This window comes from Ixodes scapularis, unplaced genomic scaffold (assembly GCF_016920785.2).
Source record: "Ixodes scapularis isolate PalLabHiFi unplaced genomic scaffold, ASM1692078v2 ptg000105l_1___fragment_1__unscaffolded, whole genome shotgun sequence".
NCBI classification, from domain to species: domain Eukaryota; kingdom Metazoa; phylum Arthropoda; class Arachnida; order Ixodida; family Ixodidae; genus Ixodes; species Ixodes scapularis.
The window spans coordinates 30,982-51,034 of NW_024609912.1; the positions used below are offsets into that span (position 1 = coordinate 30,982).

General features: G+C 47.4%; 1 protein-coding gene and 2 long non-coding RNA genes across 4 annotated transcripts; 2 read left to right on the forward strand and 1 right to left on the reverse strand.

The window, feature by feature from the left end:
* Nucleotides 1-772: 772 nt before the first annotated feature.
* Nucleotides 773-2,478, forward strand: LOC121833952. The gene has a single exon (XM_042287665.1). It carries the CDS (start codon nucleotides 873-875, stop codon nucleotides 2,406-2,408), a length of 1,536 nt encoding a protein of 511 aa, XP_042143599.1. The 5' UTR covers nucleotides 773-872; the 3' UTR covers nucleotides 2,409-2,478.
* Nucleotides 2,474-18,248, forward strand: LOC115331349. Of its 2 annotated transcripts, XR_005798200.2 has the most exons (5): nucleotides 2,481-2,660; nucleotides 3,586-3,781; nucleotides 4,941-5,908; nucleotides 6,202-6,387; nucleotides 18,112-18,248. It is a non-coding gene; the product is annotated as an uncharacterized LOC115331349 (long non-coding RNA). The 2 variants fall into 2 exon arrangements; XR_005798199.2 differs by having other exon boundaries at nucleotides 2,474-2,660; nucleotides 4,941-6,387.
* On the reverse strand, nucleotides 9,831-10,661 carry LOC115318647. Its single transcript, XR_005715391.2, has 2 exons — nucleotides 10,577-10,661; nucleotides 9,831-10,060 (listed from the first exon to the last, which is right to left on the reverse strand). It is a non-coding gene; the product is annotated as an uncharacterized LOC115318647 (long non-coding RNA).
* Nucleotides 18,249-20,053: the final 1,805 nt, after the last annotated feature.

A 20,053-nucleotide genomic window follows, 5' to 3' on the forward strand; every position in this document is an offset into this window, starting at 1 on the left:
TACAGGTTGCAGTTGCCAACGTTTGTCGATAAACGTTGGTAGCGACTGCATTCTCGCATTCCCACGCATCACTCGGAACAGAAAGGCGCTAGTTTCGGTTTGAAGTCGGTACCTTTTCTACCACATAGATGGCGGCAGCATCAGTCTTCTGCACTCGGTGCATTTGGCGAGTTCGTTTGAGTCCAGTTTTCCGTGCAACACTCTGTGAGTGCGATGCATTCTGGGAGAGAACTCGAACGGTGCCAGTGCGTGTGAAACGAACTCGCTATAAGTAAAGATGGCAGCTTGCAGAGGACTTCCATTGGACATGTAGGCGCGCACTTGTCGGAACGTCTTGTTTTGGTTCCGTTTCAATAATAGCGATAGGTAGATGTCGCACTGTCGCACTCATCTGTTGATCCCAAAAGTGGCTCAGGCTCGATTTCAAAGAATAATCCTCAAAATCGCAACACTAGTCAGTGCTGATAAAAAAAAAAAACTATTCACGGAGCCATTTTACTTTGTCCTCCATAAAACAGGTGAACTCAAGAGCTGGTCTTGTTTTTTTTTTTTTCATTCTTATTTGTGTATATTACCATGGTATTTGTTACTCTATACTATTTCTTCGAAGTGTGGTTTAATAAAAATAGCAAAACATGGCAAAACACAGATTTCGTAGAATCTACTGATTTTTGTGCAAATCTACTGACTTTTGGGGGATCAATCTGCTGACTTTTTTTTTCTCCATCTGGCAACACTGCAACCGGGTGACCGCGATGCATAGAAGATGCATAGAAGACAACCTATTTGTGGTAACACAATGCATCGAAGTGGCAGTCCAGGAGGGCAGACCACTTTACGCAGCTTTCCTGGACATTTCCAAGGCATATGACATGGTGGACCGGAACATACTCTGGAGTCGACTTCGAGGGCTAGGAATAAACGAGGCAGATGTGAATCTGCTGCAGGCACTGTATGCTGGGGTCTCAGTGCGGATTGAGTGGGAGGGCCACATGACCAGGCGTCTACCAGTACCCAGGGGCCTGAGGCAAGGATGTCCACTATCCCCCTTGCTATTTATGTTGTATGTGGCACCGTTGGAGAAAGCGCTGGAGCAGTCGGGTGTGGGCTTCGACCTATCATACAGAGTGGAGGGAGCCTGGAAGCGGCAGAGAATACCGGCCCTCATTTACGCCGATGATGTGGTGCTCCTTGCCGGCTCGCCTGAGGACCTCCAGGTGCTTCTGGACATATGCGGGGAGCTCGCCACGCATTTTAGACTCCGTTTCAACCAGAGGAAGAGTGCGGTCCTAGCCTGGGGAGACCGAGATGGACCGAATCGGGAACCAGAGGAACAACGGTGGCACCTGCAGGGAGGGAGGTTGACAAGACAAAACACAGTCAAATACTTGGGAGTGACCCTGACTGCGGAGCCCGACTACCTGAAGGTCCATGAACGAGAGAAGAGATTGGGAGCGATAAGGGGGAAAGGAGTCCTGGCGAAGAAGAGCACCTGGACGTTCAACAGGTTCGAGGTGGTGAGGGGTCTATGGAAGATGGCCATCGTTCCGGGACTCACGTACGCAAATGGCGTACTCGTCCTCTCATCGCAAACAAGGGCCTTCCTGGAGAGAAGACAGAGGGATGCGGGAAGAATGGCCTTGGCAGTTTCAAGAACAGCACCCAACGAGGGTGTCCAGGGGGACTTGGGCTGGTCGTCCTTCGAGGCCAGAGAAGCCAGCGCCAAGGCACTGTACGAGAGGAGAGTGCACAGACTCCCGGATGGGAATTGGGCCCACCGCACCCTGCGCTACATGATATACCAGGGAAGAGGCACCAAATGGATGCACCGCCTCCGAAGGCTGCGGGACCGCTATGGTTTCGAACCGATCTGTCTGGAGTCAGCGGGCGAGAGCCGGGAGGGCCCAGCGGCAATCAGAAAGGGCATCCGAGCAGTGGAGACGGAGAGATGGAGAGCGGGAGCGGCGGCGAAGCCGTCCCTCGCGATGTACTGCGCGGAGAAGGAGGCCATAGGGAAAGAGCCCTGGTACGACAACTCGACAGGCAGTGGACTCCTCGCAGAGGCCCGCATGGGCACATTACGGACCCGGGTGTGGAGGGCCAGGTTCACGGAGGGACAGGAGAGGACGTGCACACTCTGCGGGCAGACCGACGAGACGATGGAGCACCTAGTGCTGCAGTGCCGGCACATGGTACCGGTCCCAAGTACAGAGGTGCTACCTGTAGCACTCGGTTTCCGAATCGGTGCAGAACAAGGAGAGGAAGAACAAAAGAACGTTCGATCGGCGGTTGACGTGACGAAGAGGCGGCTGGAGGTCTGGTGGAGGGATACGCATTGGCGGAGGGAATGCAACCGATCAGCGGAACATCAAGCGGAAGCGGAAGTCGCGGGAGGCGCGACAGGCTAGATCCAGTACTTGTTGCTGTTGATCACCCGATACAAAGGGAAGAGCCGCAGACTCCAATCCAATCCAATCCAATTTTCTGCGCTACAGACTGCGCTTTTCTGACTCCTTTGTTTGATATCGTGTCGTATCGTCGTATTTATGTAGTTATTAGGAACGGCAAGCCTACGTTGTTGCGTCCTTTACCTGAATATCGTGACCGAATCGAGTGTCGTCGATTTGAATCGTGTCTTGCGAACCATCGTCGAACAAAAGGTGAGTGATTTACGTTTTCCTGTGATGTGATTTCGATGTGTTCGGTCCACGCGTCCGAGCTGCTTCTTCGTTTCAAATACATTTGGCGCCGCTGCCTATTGTTTGAGCCTGTGCTCACGATTAAAACACGCATCGCAGAAAGCTGAAAGCCCGCCAAAAGGGCTCTAAAAACCGCATACTTCCGACCCCAGACCTGCCGGCAGACTTCCGAGATAAGCCTGATTAAATAAAAACGTTTGATCCGACGGAATAATGTGTTTAATATTACATCCCATGTCAACAAGGAACTGCGCTGTCTGTCTTCGCCCCTACAGGTTTTATTCTTCCGGGTTTTTCAAATCTTTACCAACCCGCGTCCGATCGTAATACCCCGATCACAACAAATAGTTGGTCGTGCTCCGATGGCTCCTAACATCAGCCGGCAAGGAAGTTACGTTTTTCGCTTCTATATTTTGACCCAAGTAACCCCATATTCTCAAACTATGTCATTCTATCACCACCTCCAGTTGCACATTCTGGCGCACTTGCAGCTTCGTGCACCCTTGCGAGGTTTCCTGCTATCGTACCCTGGATATCATGGCTTTCTCGCCGTACGCGAGAGCTCACGGAGGCGTGCTATACGCTCTGTATCATAAGTTGTGTGCAGCAAAGGCGCAGGCCCGAGCACATGACAATAAAAAGCGCCTTTTTTGCACGAGTACCCGCGCAAAAAGAACATTCTTCAGAGCTGCGCCCTCGCACCCGTGCGTTCGCTGCACACAACTTATGAGACAGTATAATAACCGAGCCGTTTTTGTTTCTTTTGCACATTACTGTGAAAGAAGTGTCATTGCTGTTTTCTTCTCAAAGAAAACTCGGAGACGTTAGACAAAAGCAAACAGATAGGAGACTGCACATTCACACGTTTTTCCCCCTTGTGCTACAGGTCATGGCTGGTCGCGGTTCATCAGCGTTTGTTTTGAAACTGATGGGTGCCACAAGGCATGAAAGAGGTGACTTGCAGCAGCAAGACACCGCAAGCCTTCGCAGCAACTGGCTAGCCAGTGCTGCTCTGTTCTGAACTGTACTGCGTGTCATGTGGAGGGTTTGTGCAAGCTCTCTGGGCGGCGACGCTAGCCACGGTAAGTGCATTCTATGCAGCTTTCTTTTAGGGATATATGTGGCTCGCAGGCCATGTCGTGCCAGCGAAATATCTGCCACCCGAGTGACAGCAGTGCTAGTGGCAAGGCTGCGCTGACAGTAATCAACACTGCACTGTGTTTTCATTCTATAACTAGTGACAAGGAACCAAATACTCCCGAGAGAGTCTCGGTTGTGCTTTGATGAACTCCAGCTCGCTTATGAACAGGTGGATGGCACAGATGGCTTTTCCTGATGGACTTGGTGTCCGTGTTAACAATGCAACGAGACTTTCTTTCAGTTTGTGACGTTTTTTCGTTGCGGGTGACTAGCATTGCAGTAGAAAAAGATGCAAAATAGTATAATGTTTGCATTCGTTACCTAAATTAATGGCAAGAACAACTGACCTACATTTCCGCCGACTGCATTTCTCTGAGGAATCGCCTGGACTAAAAAGCTCGCTACACTATGTCGTTCCCTCTTAGCCTGTACAACTCTGCGTCTTCCCTCGATTGTCTTATGTGGCTGCTTCTGTGTCTGCCTAGGCACTCGGTTGAAATGGGAAAAGCTGTCTGCGTTGCACATAACCGCCATAAGAGCCAGCGTGGGCGTAGCTGGGGTAGCCCCCGCTATGGCTTCTCCAGCTCGACACAAGTAACATTCCTACCGCTGTCGTGTTAGCAGAAAACGGACCCGCTTAAAACGTACAGTGCACGTAGTACACAATGGAGAGGTTGCTCGCCAATCATTTTCTTGGAAGTGTGAATTGAGCCCCTTTGAGGCAGTTTGCTTCCGCACCGTGCACTATAATCCGCCCGAGAAAACAAGATGAATAACCAGTAGGATTTCTTTGTTCCAAGGCTTCTTGACGCAGAAAAAGACTAGGGAACCAGTATTGTTGCTTTTTACTACCCCGTGCGAGACTCAAACCCGACATGCAAGGAAGTGGAAAGGCCTCTTCCTTTCTGCTTTCTTGTGCCTTGGGTTTTAGCTGTGCTCACAATTCACAGCTCGCCTGCATGCCTACTCTTTTGTTCACTGTGTTACTGAAGTTTTCTGTCGTTGCTGTCCCAGATTGGCTTCGTGGATGCACAGAAATACTCAAGGCGTTTGACGTCTGTGGCTCATTTTTTTTTTTTTTTCCGGTACCACGGCATGAAGGAGCTGGCCTCCCTCCCTTCCGTCAGCTGCAATATACTACAAGCACTGGGCTACAGCTGCAGCTAGCCCATGGGTACCGTTCTGCGTCCTGTACTGCATCTAGTTCGAAAGGCCATGTGAAAGGCAGGTGTGGTCTTTATGGGCTCTGTGAGTATGTGCATTTTCTGCAGCTTTTTCGGGGCAACTTCATATTAAGATTCAATACGGACTCGAGTGAGAGGGGGGCATTCTGAGAAAGCCAGCCTCTTTGTTAAATCATTGGGACTGCTATTATATCTATAGAGTTTATTTACACCTTACGTTATGTACTTTTTCATTTATTTTTATTTTACTAGTTACTTATACTTCAATCTGACACGACAGCCACCAAAAATGTTGACATATTGGCCTTTTTTTTTTCTGTCAGTTTGTTTGAAGAGCCAATGTTGGGGGCGGTCATTCATGTTATATTTCCCACACGCACGTCCAGCCTATGTTTACGTAAAGCCCAATTGCCCCTTAGCATCAAAAATAATTTATGCGACAGACTACACGGCAGCATTGTGGACGAAAACAGGCCAGATTATATCTGCCATGTTTAAAAACTACATTCGGCGACAGGTTATGAATTCAGTGGCAAGAATGCACACCGCCTGCCAATCGCTGCCGTCAGTTGTCCTGACGTCATGTCTGCTAAGAAACTAGAATATACTTTTTTTAAATGGCAGGTTTTCGTTGCTGACGCCACGTAGCATGTCGGCACTCTAAGCACTTCTTCTGCTCTTGGCCTCTCCGGTTTTACCTTGCGAAGTCATGACGGTGTCTGCTTTTGTTTGCAGTATTTCCCGTGTGTCGACGTGAGAAGGCAGTGGTTGTATCGCCAAGGAAGTAGCAATCAATCTGCGCGCATTTGTTCCAGCGGCACAGCGTTTACAAACCGGACTTTGCCCTTCACCGAGGGGAAAGTCTACCGACTCGCCCTACAGTTGGTGAGCATTGTGCAGCCGTGAGCGCGTAACTTGTCCGAATGCTTTCGTCTGTATACAGTGACAAAATGACTCGCTGAAATGCGAAGTACCATACAGTACCATGCCGTACATCAAACCATCGATCACTTGCTGCAGCAACTTTGCGTTTTAAGTCGTAATAATAAACTGTATTTTAAGGCTAAAATCATTATTTCAAACTGCTCAATTATTCGGAATTCTGCATGATCCCCATCGGGTCTGCAATATCGGTCGGTGGCTGTATAACCTTTAAACACAATGGTTACACACCACAGGTACCGGGGACCATGACATCAATGAGCTGGCTTTCACCTTGTCCAAGGCAGCAGTGGAACACTACGGGCGGGACCCTGGATCACTGCACCGTGGATGCCGTTCTGTACCCTGCACGGCACTGCGTGTGGCTTAAGTGGCCAAGCAGAGGGTCATTGCATGACTTTTATGAGGCGCCGCTAGCCATTGTAAGTATATTTTGGACACTCATGTCTGGTGATGTACTTTTGTGCTCTACCACAGAGCACATTTGGTGGCGGTTCAGTCTTGCCAATTACACCATTTTGAAACGGAACACATTTAGTGGTGGCTCGGTTTAGGTTTCCTGGATCGGTGATCTTGCAACAGTGCCTAGACTTGGCGTAAACCTTTTTGTACTTTATTGTCAAGGCTAGTGTAATTTCTGCAATGCCGTTGAAGCCACTTCTGCACGCAAACAAGATAAAAGACGAAGCCACATGCTCGTGCACAGTGTATGACTACATGTATGCATGGGCACTCGTGCCCATGCGTACCCACTCGCAACATGGAGCAAGTTTGTTTCGGCAGACACTCCTCGCGTTCATTTCGGCGTCGCCACTCCACACGTCCATGCACTCGCTGCACCTTGAGAATCAAGTGTGCACCAGAATGCACTCCCGTCATGCATCACTCAGGAGGGGAACAAGAGCAGACGACTGGGGTTTTTCCGCCATAAGGAACGAGAACCGAAAAAAAGGGGATATTCTGCTAAGAAACTGCGTCCCACGGGCAACAAAATCGGATGCGAGCTGGGCTATTTATTCTGTGAAGCAAGCAATCGACAACCTGTGCTTCATTTTCAAGTTTTCTTTCAGTTTGTTGCCACACAGACATTGAAATACATCAATGGGGTAAAGTAAGGTTCAGAACCAACATCAGCTACCGCGAGAGCTTTCACCATCCTTGCGGGGGTGAAAAATTGGGACTTCAGTTGACAAACGTCGCTTGCCCTCCTGTCCATCACCCGACCCCATTCTGCACATGTGGGTATGCGCAAGGGAGCGTGATCATGTGGCTGAAGACACAAGTGTGACCGGCCCAACGAGCACATAGTTTCCACAGCACCGTCGGCTTAGGGGTGCACGGAAGATACTGTATAAACTGGAATATAGGTCGAGCCCTTAATTTACAAGTTGCAAGATGCAAAAAAAGTTCTTATGGCAAGAAAATGCAACCTTACCTTGGTGACAAAATTGTCCAAGTATATGGAAGGACGAGAAAACACAGCAGATTTATTTAATTGTTTTGCACTCAATAAAACAGGAGGTATGCGAGTGTTACTACTCAGATTCCTCAGAGCCTTCGTCCGACGACGAGTTCACTAGCACAATTCAAAGGGATGATGCCGTCCCTTTGAATTCGCTCGAGAGCTCGGAGGCACGAGCAACCTCAACGCCTTTTATACGGATGCTCTCCGACATCACAGGTACCGATCTGGCGCACAGATCCCGAATAAAGTTTGCCACCTTAGTTTCCAATTCAGGGTACACTGCAGTCCTTCCACGGAATTAAGTTTTCTTCGCCTTGTTGCATGCCGCCTATTTTTGTCTCTGGTTTTGCCAGTAGCGTATGCGCTGCAAGATTCTTGTGGATCTCTGCATAGGCGATAGCCTTCTTCTAGAAGGCTACTGTGAACTGTCTTCTACTTCCGCTCATTATTGCTCTGGGAACAGCAACGGTAGATGTAACAAACCAAGGAGCACAAGTAAAAGTGAATCAAGACTAGTGGACGAGTGCGAGGCCATTGCAAAGAAAAACAAAATGGCGTCTTCAGGCACTCACCCCCGAATTCATAGATGTGACTTGCTCTGAAGTCGAGCTTCAACTTGCTCAAGTCCGTCTTGCGACGAGCAAGCGCGCTTCATAAACGCACCTTAACTTGAACCGATCTTGAACGGAGCTTGAAGCGAACTTGAAGTGCCCAAATTTCAAGACTGGGTTGGACCTATCTTGAACGCGACTTCGTAGTCATTTCAACATGGCGGCTTGCTGATGTGATGTCGCATATGGGATCGCCGCGTTCAATATTTGTGTCCTGTAATTGCGGTGTTGCCCTCGGTGACGGGTATTTTTCGCCGAGAGAAGCGGCCATTCCTCCGTGATTGAATGCATCCCACCGGGATATGCGACGACGAACGGCAACGGCGCGGGAGCTGCTCGGCCGCGACTTGACGGCCTGATCCGAACGGCGACAACAGGCGGCTGCCGCTGATACCCAAGTTACAGTTGCTCGTCACGCTGCGACTTTTGCTGGCAAGATGTTTCTAGCTGTCAACATTTCACAACAGACGGCGTGCGGCGCAATCGGGAGAGTGACGCGTCTCACCGTAAGGCATCTGTTGCTCGGACTGCTCGGACTCGTCCACTTCCCCGGCGCTCCCGGAATCATCCGCCTCCTTCGAGTAACCGGGTTCACGCACGCGTGTATCAAGAGCCCGGGCCCCGGTGGCGATTATGCGGACATTTATGAGAACTTCAAAGCAGTTGCCTGCATAAACTATCAGGTGGGTTCCCCCGCTTACCGAAAATAAACAAGTCTCCAGAGCTTCTGGCGCGAAGGACCTGAGCAAGCATGTGTGGTGCGCACGCACGTTTGCTGATGCAAGCTCTTGACCCCTAATATGTAACGTTCCCTGTATGCATGCTAGCAGTTGTTTAAAACAAAAAGCGCCGAAAAAATACAAGGACACAGAAAAAGAGAAAATGGACAAGGCGCCTTGTCCTGTTTCCCTTCGTCTGTGTCCCTGCATTTATTCGGCGCTTTTTGTTTGCAATGAACCAACTGCCCCAAATATCCACTTTATTGCAGCAGTTATCCCCACTTCTTTGTTGTTTGTGCTGGATTACTTGTTTAAAAAAAATGACGTGTAGTATGTACTTGCCCCCTGCGTCAGTAAAATAAATATGAAAAATCAGGAAGGCTTTCTAGTTTGGTGTTGCCATGCATTTCAACTTCTCAAGTGATCTCTGCAGGGTCAAATGGCTGCTTAGAACAAAATTGGTCATATAGCTGCTGAAAACTCACTCGAATCCATTTACAGATGCGACACATTTCAATAAATTTTTTTAACAAGTTTTGATGCGTTGTTTCACTGCTGTATTTGTTCAGTAGCTGTTCACCACAAAACATTATACTTCTCGAAATACATCTCGCTTAAAGTTAGTCGAAAGGCTTTGCTGAAAGAAGGCATATCTTCTTTTCTTAAGATTTCTGCAACATTTGACAAGTGGATGTGTCGAAAGCATTGTTTAGTACTATGCTGAGGAGTGTTTATCAACTTTCCCCAAAACAATATCTAATGAAACAATAGCCACCGGTTTAATTTTTTTTTTGCTCTAAAAGATTTATTACTATGCACAGGTTTGCACCAAGCTCGATTCGCGGGCACAACACTTTTGTGCCCACTCCACAATCAAAATATTATTGCCTCGTGAAGAAAAAAATACATCACGATTCTTCCACTGCAATAAAGGCGAGACAAAGTGAGTTGACCTTTTTTATGATTGTTCACTTGCACTAAACTTCACACCCATGCACATATTATCTGCATGCAACCTCCATAATGAAGATGTTGGGATGATAATTTGTCAAATTCTTGAAAACATCATATATTGTCTCTCTGACTCGTAACATTTATTAACTCATTCAGGTACAACACCGCCCAAATAAAGACTCGCAACACTGCTGAAAGAAAAAGACAATCCCTATGCCTCGTTGGGTAGTTGAAATCATCACTATGTGCGCAGCATCACATAACCTAGGGAAAACGAGCCATCCTTGCTGCTCTGCCAGTCATACCAGCCAGGGGACAATGTTGAGAAGATCAGTGCGACTGCCACCTGAAAGGGGTAGAAAAACAAGCAGTCTGAAGCCAGAGTGGTACTGTATCGGTATGGTGCCTGGAATGCATCTCCGACTGGTGTGTCTAGAGTGTCCAAAGAAGTGGTCCCTCAATTTCTGCCCGGTGCGTCATACAAGTGTCATACTGTCCCCGGTCGCAATCCTCCCAGCGGCGGTGGTTGATGTGGCAGACGCCTGTTCTGCTGCAGGTCACTCCAGTTCGACAGTCCACTGAAGCTCCAGCAGCCGGTGGTTGGGACGCCGTGACAACAGCGACACTCGTGTTCGCCTCGTGGTACTCGCGGCTGCTCTTTAACTTTTCAATGGCCAACCGCCAGGATCGCAACATCCAATAGCGTGACACTTCGACTTCTGTGACGTCATTCGTTGACTCTTCGTGACCACTTTTGATGTATGGGCAGTAAAGGAGGCTAAACACACCAGTCGAAGACTCGCTCCAGGCACCATACTCGTCAGTAGTTGAAATGGTCACTCCGTGCACAGCATCACGTAACCTAGGGAGAATGAGCCATCCTTGCTGCTCTGCCAGTCATGCCAGCCAGGGGGCAATGTTGGGAAGATCAGTGCAACTGCCACCTGAAAGGGGTGGAAAAACAAGCAGGCTAACTTCAGAGTGGTACTGTATAGGACCCCCCTTCCTCGTGGCACCAATGTGAATGGGGATAATACGTATGTTGCACGGTGTGCACATTTTCAAACTTTTGAGCACATAGTGAGCCACAGTTCATTAATCACAATCATTCATATAATCCCTAACTGAAATGGTTTGTTTAACTGATGTTTATGTATATGATGTTTATCACAAATATGATGTGATTTATGCTTTGCTTGGGCATAATGACCTAAACCTAGAACAGTCGAAATAAGATAAAGATGAAGGAAGGTATGCAAAGCGACCATCCATTTCATATGCGCACCTCCCTCCATCCTTGTCTTGTTTGCATTTTTGTGATCTTCTGATTTATTATGGGATCATGCTTTTTTCATTATTTTACAAGTTATTTTCTCTTTGATTCTTGCATTTCTAAGTGGCATGCCTTGTGAATGCTGTGTCCTGCATGTTTCTTTCCCCAGTAAAAACACCCGTTTTCTTTTCTTGATTGTGTTTAGAACTAATGTGAACCCTGTGCTAAAAATATGGTGGAATGTATTGCTTCCTTTGTTCACGTTTCATTACTCGCTGCACACTTAGAAATGTATGAGCCTCAATATTGCTGTCCCACTTCCGAAATAAAAGAATTTTAATGGCTGCAACCTGTGCATTAGCCTCCTTGTTTGTCTTGTAATCATGAAACACTACCGACATAAAACCTGCAAAAAGGGAATGGCTCAAGCTGTTGACAAACAAACATACAGACCAGAGCTGCTTATTTAGATACATATCCCAACATGTGGCTCTGACGGGCAAACACAAAATAATTTTCTGGAGGTGGCCCTGCACATCTAGAGGCCCTGAAAGACTCCAAGTTTTGTTTACAGATAGCTGAGATGCTAAATTATAGAAAAAAAATCATTCTGACCAACCTCGTATAGCCTACACCAAATGCTGCACATACATTTGGTGTAGGCTACCAAAGCTGTTTCTTCTCGAGCTGTTGCTACACATACCTGTAGCAACAGCTCGAGCCGAGGCCACACCGGCCTCGGCTCGAGCTGTTACTACAGGCTGTTCTTTTTTCTTCCTTCAATACATTGAATTGTGAGTTCGTGCTTGTCTCTTCTCTCTCCTCTGTTCCTTTCTATTTGTGCACAATTTTAACCATGTTCTATCATTACCAACTCGCCCAACTAACCACCTTAATTCAGTCATCAGGTTTTCTAGTTTATGCAAATTTTCATAGTCACTAAACAGCCTTCTCAGGTTGCTTATATATTTCCAAGCTTAGACGTTGTGCGAGTTGTAAGCTTGTGAATGCAAACTAGTGTGTCACAAGCTTCATGGTTGTGTGGCGCAAAAGAAAAACAATGAGACGAGGACACGAGAGGAGGGCCATGGTCGTAACAAAAACGGCTCGGGTCCTAAATGACTTCCTATTAAACAATTACAGTGGTGCGAGCATTTACTGCCGTAGCCAAAGATGTTCAAGCAGCCAAATAAACACGGCACTGAAGAGTACAGCGACGAACTGATGGTTGTCACTGAACTCGACAAACGATCAGGGTGTCACAGTTGTCTTGAAACAGTCCGGCATATGTTTTTATAAACAAGTAGAATGTCTGGCCGTACTGAAACATGTTATACCAATCTCTGGAACAGTGTGTCGCATGCAGGATTGGGCAGCCACAACTTTTCAATCAGTGAAGCAACTGCAGCTCTGAGACATGGTCGCACAGGCAGAAGAGCGATGAGCGGCCTTGCACATCCAGACGACGGTAGGCCATAAAAGCAAATTTCTGCAGTCACGTCAGCGGGAAGAGATGCTTTCTGCTGTTTGTCCACTCGTTTGCAGCATTGCTGACATTGATGTGGTGCTCCCAGGCATCATAGTCACTCATTTATGAGAAGACAATGGATACCGACCTGTAATGCTTGATAGACATCTAACAGGAAGTCGCCTAAGCCCTAAAGTGCCCTTTTACGAAACCACAGCATGCAGCTGCATTCAACAGCTTGAGCACTTTACTCATGTCCTCGTTACTTCATCTTTCTCCTGCTCAACAAACGGTTCCCCTTCCTAGCAGTGCACCATTGGCTGAAGCAGCACACTGACTCGTTGTGGACAGGGGGCACTCACTGTGCACAGGGGGCACAACATGACCATGCTCATTTACTTGCCTGAAAATTAGGTCCAGCCCAGACCGCATTCACTGGCTGAAAAAGCAGTTCCCTTCCTAAAAAAAAAAGAAAGAAAAGTTTATGTAAGGCACTTACATGAAATATACAAGATGTAACCACAAAGCTAATATTTCCTAAGGTGCTACTCCTGCTCCTGGACTTCATCTTTAGGGAAGAGACTTCTGCAAACCGTATAAAATGGTTTGACTTCAATGCACGGCTGTCACAAATGAGAGAGTGGCAGCGTCGAGACTATTAACAGCCGAAATAATCAAATAGAAATTAGAAAAAAACTAAAATTTTAAAGAGAGCTTTTTGATTACAGAAGGTTAACAACCCTGCCTCTGCGCACCAAACATCAGTGACAGTTCCACTGCCTCATGCACAACATGTTCTGGGCCCGAGTTTTTGCCCGCGAAAGCCCGACGAGGTAAACATAGCTGCGAAAACTATGATGCCCGGTAGCTACTTCCTGGTTTCGATCACCGAAAGCACAGGCACCGCGCCCAACGCTTTATGTAGTGGCGCCCATTAACACAAGCCTTCGTAGAAACATGTAAGCAACACAAAATAACGTTTAAAACAGCCGAAAGAGCGCTTAGGCCAGGCCGCGTAGTTTACAGTTTACATATCCGAGAGTACTACGCCGCATAGTTTGCAGTAAGGAAATGTTGTAGAACACTTACCTACTTTAAGCTCCGCTTCAATTCACAGCCCTTTACCTTCCGCATCGGGAGTTCCAAGCGCTTTTTCGTTACTAGAGTCCCGTAGGAAGATCCTATGAGGATTTTAAACTTTCTCGTTGAGGCGTGTGGACGCGGCACCGGAGTCAGGCACTCACTCAAATACCTTTTCATGCTTGTTGAACCCAGATAAGCATTTGTTTCTCGTCTTCAGTGAATCCTAGTTCAAGCTTCTCCCGAGTTTTCATAATGAAGGAGACGTCGAAACTCACTTGACGCCAAATATGTCCACAAGCGAGGGACGCCAACGAGCAAAACGAAAAGAAACAGGCCAGGAGCCATCGCTCAAATGACCCAACGTTGCTAGACGGAAAAGCACATTTGTCTAGAAAACGCGTACAACGTTAGTTTCGAAACCTGCTAAACAGCATCTTTCACGATTTGGGTTTCGTAAAGACATGCTATGAAGAAAATTTTAAGAAGCAACTTCTTTTTGACGTTTGAAACCCTTTTTAAGAGAAAAATTGCAACCTACTCTCGCTCCCAGGCGGGAAGCAGAGCGAGCGCTCGCGACTTGAACGGGACTTGACGAAGGAAGTTCGCGGGAAGCGAGCATGCCGGCCGTGTCGCGGCGGTCGCCTATTGTTCGCCGCGACCTACCGGTAGCCGCCGCAGGAGCATCGGGGAGCAATGGCGACGAACAGCACGGCAGACAGTGTCCCCGTCGTGATTACGAAGGAATTTAAGGCAGTTACGAGTTCGGAAAGTTCCTTCGGTAGCCGGTGCCGTCGGCGCAGAATCATCGGGAAGTAATAGCAACGAACACCACAGAGGACAGAGGGCGATTACGAATCCGGAAAACTTCTTCGGTAGCCGGTGCAGAATCATCGGGGGAAGCAATGGCGATGAGCAGCACAGCTAGCACAGCGGATAGTGTTCCCGGGGTGATTACGACGGGGTTTAAGGCGGTTACGAATCTAGAAAGCTTCTTCCGTGGTACCAATATGAAGAAGGGAAAACTCCTTCGTGAATCTGGCCGCGTGTACGACGTGAAGGAGGTCCGTTTCGACGGACAAGTGGATGTCACGGAGCGCCGTACTCCGCTAACAAAATTAAGCGTGCCCGCAAAAAAATGTAGTTGGCGTTGAGTGGACCGTGGTAATTATGTACGTTTATTTCTGAATCAGCTTGACAATAACTGGGCGATTTTTTTCGCGCCGTTCCGCGATTCCCACTACTATCTTCCTGTAGGCTGATGGAAACGTCCAAGTGTAGGCTTAGGGGGGCGACCGCACTCCGCTTCTCGATTCCAGTGAAGTATTTGCCGCATACTTTAGAGTTTGCCGTCGGTGTCGATGCTGTTCCATCGTCGCTAGAATAGAAAAAAGTTAATTGTATTATTCGTTAGCAGCTTAAACAAAGCGCGAACAGAAAGGTAAGAAACGCCACTAACCTGTATGGACGCACAAGTCGCACCTGCAGGTCGCGCAGTACTCCGCCTCGTACGGCCGTACGGCTTCGAAGGGACGATGTAGTACTTCGTGCCGTGTGAGATCTTTGACGTACTGTTGCAGCCGACCACGCAGCAATTGTTGCGGCTTTCTTGGTGCGGAATAGCCATCTCAGAAATTACAACGCTAACCCACTACAACGCACAACCAACGCAGCGACTGGCAGAAGCTCCCCGATGCGATGGACCCGTTTGCCGCTAGGGGCGCCCTGGTCGAAGCTTGAATTAGATGCGCACGGTTCCGTAAAAGACAGCTTGAGCGTTTTCAAGTCGAACTTGGTGTTGAGGCGGACTTGAGCAAGTCGAAGTCCGGCTTCAGTTGAAGTCACATCTATGAATTCGGGGGTCAGTGTTGCGAGATTATTTTTGTTTTTCCGCTAATGACTGTCATATAAGACGAGGGTCGACTTTTTCAGGTCCAATTTCAACAATAAATTCGACCTATATTCCGGTTTATATGCTAGTTGTGCGTAGTACTGTGGAAGCCACAGGCTGGGGAGGGGAGGGGGATTAGCAACTTTTGTCTCAATGTTGAGCGACGAGCATTAAAGGGGCCCTGCAATCATATTTAAGCGTTTACCTTCTTTGCGGTTTCCGCGCGTCTCTTGGGGTTTGGGCAAGCCAGCGGGCACGGAAAGAGTAGCTAAATATCAGTGCGCCATATTTTAACCGGACGACACGGAAACCTCCTCCACCGACGAGGGCGACCCGCGGTACCGAAAGCGCGCAAAATGTGACGTCTTTGGTCCTGGGAAGTAGTTTATGTTCACTATTATAGATGAAAAAAAGAAAGAAATGCAGTTTATAAAGTACGGAAACAAGAAATGACTCGTCGACATACTCGCCGTCAAGCGGTGGCAAAGGCGGCGCATATTAGAAAGGAGTAGTGAGATAAGGCGCAGACACGGAGAAATCCCGGATGTACGCGGTGGCGCTGCAGTCGTATGGACAGGAGGATCCGACCGGCTCCGAGCGTTCCGAAGGCCTTCGGTGAGAGGCTTTGTCTCGCGGTTTGGCCATTCCGCGGTATGGCAGCGCAAAGTGACTCCCATTCTGAACTGAACTTTACCCCGTGTTTGCTGTCGTTTGTGGCCAATGAAGTGTCATGCCGAATTAGTGTTTAATCGCGCAGCAAACGCAATGAAAGCCGCTTTGGCTGCCCGCTGCATATAGCCTATCCAGAACATGCTTTAGTGGCGCCCTCTGGCGCCGTCGACACGGAGTGCGGCGGCCGTGAGCGCTCGATGAGCTCACTATTCCTCCTCTAGTTCACAGCCACTCAAGCCAGGACCTACGACGTCATGAAGGAGGTTATTTTTTGCTTGTTTTTGTAATTCTAAATTGCCTATAACTTTTAAAGTAAAGCGAATTTCGCGAAAAGAAAAGTTTCACTAAGTTACTACGTTCAGTGCGCTCAGGTTCGGTGCAAATTAAAAAAACAGTTAAAAGTCCTTGCAGGGCCCCTTTAAGGGCCAATTTCCTAGGGGGAGAATGGTGACGTGAGAGTACAAAAATGAGGATCCAAGCGCCATGAGCAGGAGGGGAGTTCCTCCTTTTCCTCCTCTTGAACTGCTAGAGGTATACTTACGCCCCTGTACCTTTGGTAACACTGCACAATTTGTAAGTTGAGGAAAGCTAAGAAGGAAGTTGAAGAATTGATTCATGGCCCCTTTGACATTTACCTACACTAGTTATCTTACACCAATATATTTTGTTTGAGAAAGCTCTCATCCTCACCCCTCCCATAAGGGATAAAATCAGAAGTGTATACAACGATCGGAATCTAAAGTGCCACGAAACCTCTTGCTGGACATTCTAACGGGTTAGTGATCAATTTTTGCATGAATGAGGCCTTACCAGTGCCTTTGCCTCAATAGTGTGGTAAAAGGGCAATTTTCTTGTTTGTGAACACAAATTTGTTTTGAAACATAACTTGCGGGACTACCAATGCATGTTTCAAGATCTCTGTTGTGGTGAATGTTTTGCTGCCTGTTATATTCTTCAATAGCCAGTATCGTTTAAGTTCTGGAACTCTATACAGTAAACTCTCACTTGAGCAAACTTCTAGGGACTCAAGGAAATAGTTCCCTTAACTAGGAGTCCACTAAACTGAATATATTCACTGGAATATGGAACAGCATAGGGCACAGCATACATCGAGTCAAAAGGGTGAAATGCAATTTATGGAGTCATGTACATTGATATATGCAAAGTGCATTACAGTTACGCTGCTGCCTTTCTCATTTTGAAAATAGTCAATAATTTTCATTTGCACCGGCGCTCTGAAAGCGCATGAAGTAACAAAGTTGCCCAGAGAGTATCTTTTTTATGCATATCCTCTGACACGGCTAGTTGCTGTGAGGAAGTCGTACCGCAACGGCACTGTCCACTGGCTTGAAATCTTCTGTGCAGAGTCGTTCCCTGTTGGGATTGAATACAGTTTCTCTTTCAAGCTTCGACTTTTGCTTCACTAACGTTGACAACGTCGACGGTAGCATCCGATAGTCCTTCACAACGTTCACTTGCCTTTGACCGTCATCCAGATGCTGAAAGTATTTCAATTTGTCCGAGAGACAACCGCTTCCATTTCGTCATACTTGTTACGTAAGTGGGCGCACAAACTGCCGTTGTTACCCAAAACTAAGATGGCCGAAAGGAACCAATGATAAAGAAAACAAATATGCACCGCATGGTTCGTTTTTGTCTACCGCACCGCTGCTGCAAAGGCGGCGGCGGCCATCAGCTACGCCAGCACTACAGAGCACAAAACTTCGTTGAACTGATCACAACAGTAATCCTGGGTCCACCGATCAAGTTCGTTGAACTGAAATATTCGCTATTCCGAAATTTATTTTTCGTAGAGCAAACATTTTTGCATAGAATGCAAAGGAAAACCGCCATAGATTTTTTAAAGTTTGTTATTCTGAAATACTTGTTAAACCGACGTTTGCTCAAGTGCGAGTTTATTGCACCCGACTACTGTACGTTGCCCTACATGTTCGGGTAAGGTACTGTTTCTGTTCACCTGATGGGCACTTTCGTTCTCTGCATACACCATAGGCTTCAAACCGCCCTGAATCGTGGATCAAGCCTTGCAAGATGGAAGTTCTCTTTAGGCCCAGCGCCTTTTGTTGGATCAAGTCTTGTACGCCATTCCCTCGTGTCTTTCATATAGTAAATTGTTGGTATTTCTTTTATGACAGTGCGCATTACCTGCCAACCACGTTTTACAGTCGAAACGCAGTGTACCGAGACTTTTTATATAGACCCCTTTCTTTGCAAACGCCACCAGGCGGTGCTCCAGTTTGTTTGACGTCTCAGCGAACTTCTGATTCAAAACAAGAATGAACAAAACCCACTTTGACACTGCTGCCTAAAATGTTGATAAAACGTGTAACCACCAATTCTCCAGGTGAGCGCCAAAAGAATGAAGAAACGGGAGATATGTTAAAATGTTTAGAATATTTTGTACACCAACTTGCCTCCTCCAAGACATTAAATTGTACTGCCAATAGCCCTCATTAAATCTCCAACTTTGATGTATGTGTAGCATTTATGCTTTCTAGCACTGGTGACATGAACAAGCTCAACAGGCTTGCAAAGACTGAGCAACCGGAAGTCACTTGGGACACAAGCAGCAGTTCATGTTTGTAAACAGCAAAAGGGTCTAGATGAACGGCTGTACGCTGCCGTTGCCACGGCAGCTTACGCAGCCGCAATTTTTACCGAGACGCATGCGGGGAGCTATGTACTTCACATTGTTTGCGCGTGCCTTATCATCTATCTTGTGGTTTTGACACTTGTGGTTTTCTTGTTGAAAACTACAAGTGTCAAAACTATGTGATAGAAGACAAGGTGCGCCGCGCAATGCTTTTCTGTCCACTACTATTCTGTTAACAGACGGAAAAAAAACCTGACCAACGGAGTCATATACAGCTTTGCTGTAAAATTGCAGTAAAATGCGACGAAAAAACGAATAGAACGCGAAGTGGAGAAACGAGTGACTATTTGAAGCCACCTAATGGCCGCTGTGTCACGTGATTTCAAGATCGCAGCACCCATGCGATGGAGGGTGAAAAGGTCTAAAGAATTTTAGAAATAAATTGAAGGGATGGCATAAAACCATTTGCAGGGGGGACTGCCTAGCTCGGAGCCCAAGCTACTGTTGCATTGGTAGGAATTCGGCATTAGGAAGATGGTGTGGCTGTAGCTGGCTTCAGTTGCTGCATTGGCATATGCATCTATTGACAATTGGTGACCATAGCATGCAGAATTTATTGTACAGGAGGAGAGACAGTTGTGACGAGATCAGGAGCATGATTTTGCTTGTTTGGAGTGCTTTCCAATGTGGCTGCAGGACATGAACATAGAGTAGAGTTTTCAATAAGGACTGAATGTGTATGGCCAATATTTTCTAGCACCTAATATTTTGACAAGCCTTGCATGAAAGGAGTTTCTTACAGCAGAGCTGTTAAGGGCTAGTTTCCCCAGAATCATGTCCGGTACCAAACAAATGTCAACACCTGTGGTCGACACAACACTGTTTGCCGCCGTCGCTCATAGATCGCGGCAACCTTTCTAGCCTTGGCAACCAGAGAACTGGATGCTGCCATCGCTGATAGATGGCGGCAACATTTCTTAGGAGGAAGAAGAGCGGGAACGGAACGAGCAGTGATGTGCGCAGCAGCACGAATGGTTCTGCTATTACCTAAAGTTCCACTGCGTCAAGCGCTTCAGATTCCTTTACGAAAGAAGAGCAGATCGCTCTCCTGAAAAGCCACCACCGAAAACAGAAGCTACAGCTCCGCTGCTCTTCCTTCTTTACCAAAGTGGAAAGGCTAAATTTTTTATTTTTTTTTCTTCTTGTCTGGAACATGGTGCTGAAGTATCAAACTGCCTCTGATGTTGCGAACAAAAAAAGATGCCACCAGAACATCTCGGTGCTAATAGTTGCCGACAAGGTGAGAAACGCAGGGCATCTCTTAACGCCCAGCCTCCAGCA

Coding starts and splice junctions, on each gene's coding strand:
- LOC121833952 (XM_042287665.1), top strand. CDS start 873: ATGGTGGACCGGAACATACTCTGGAGTCGACTTCGAGGGCTAGGAATA.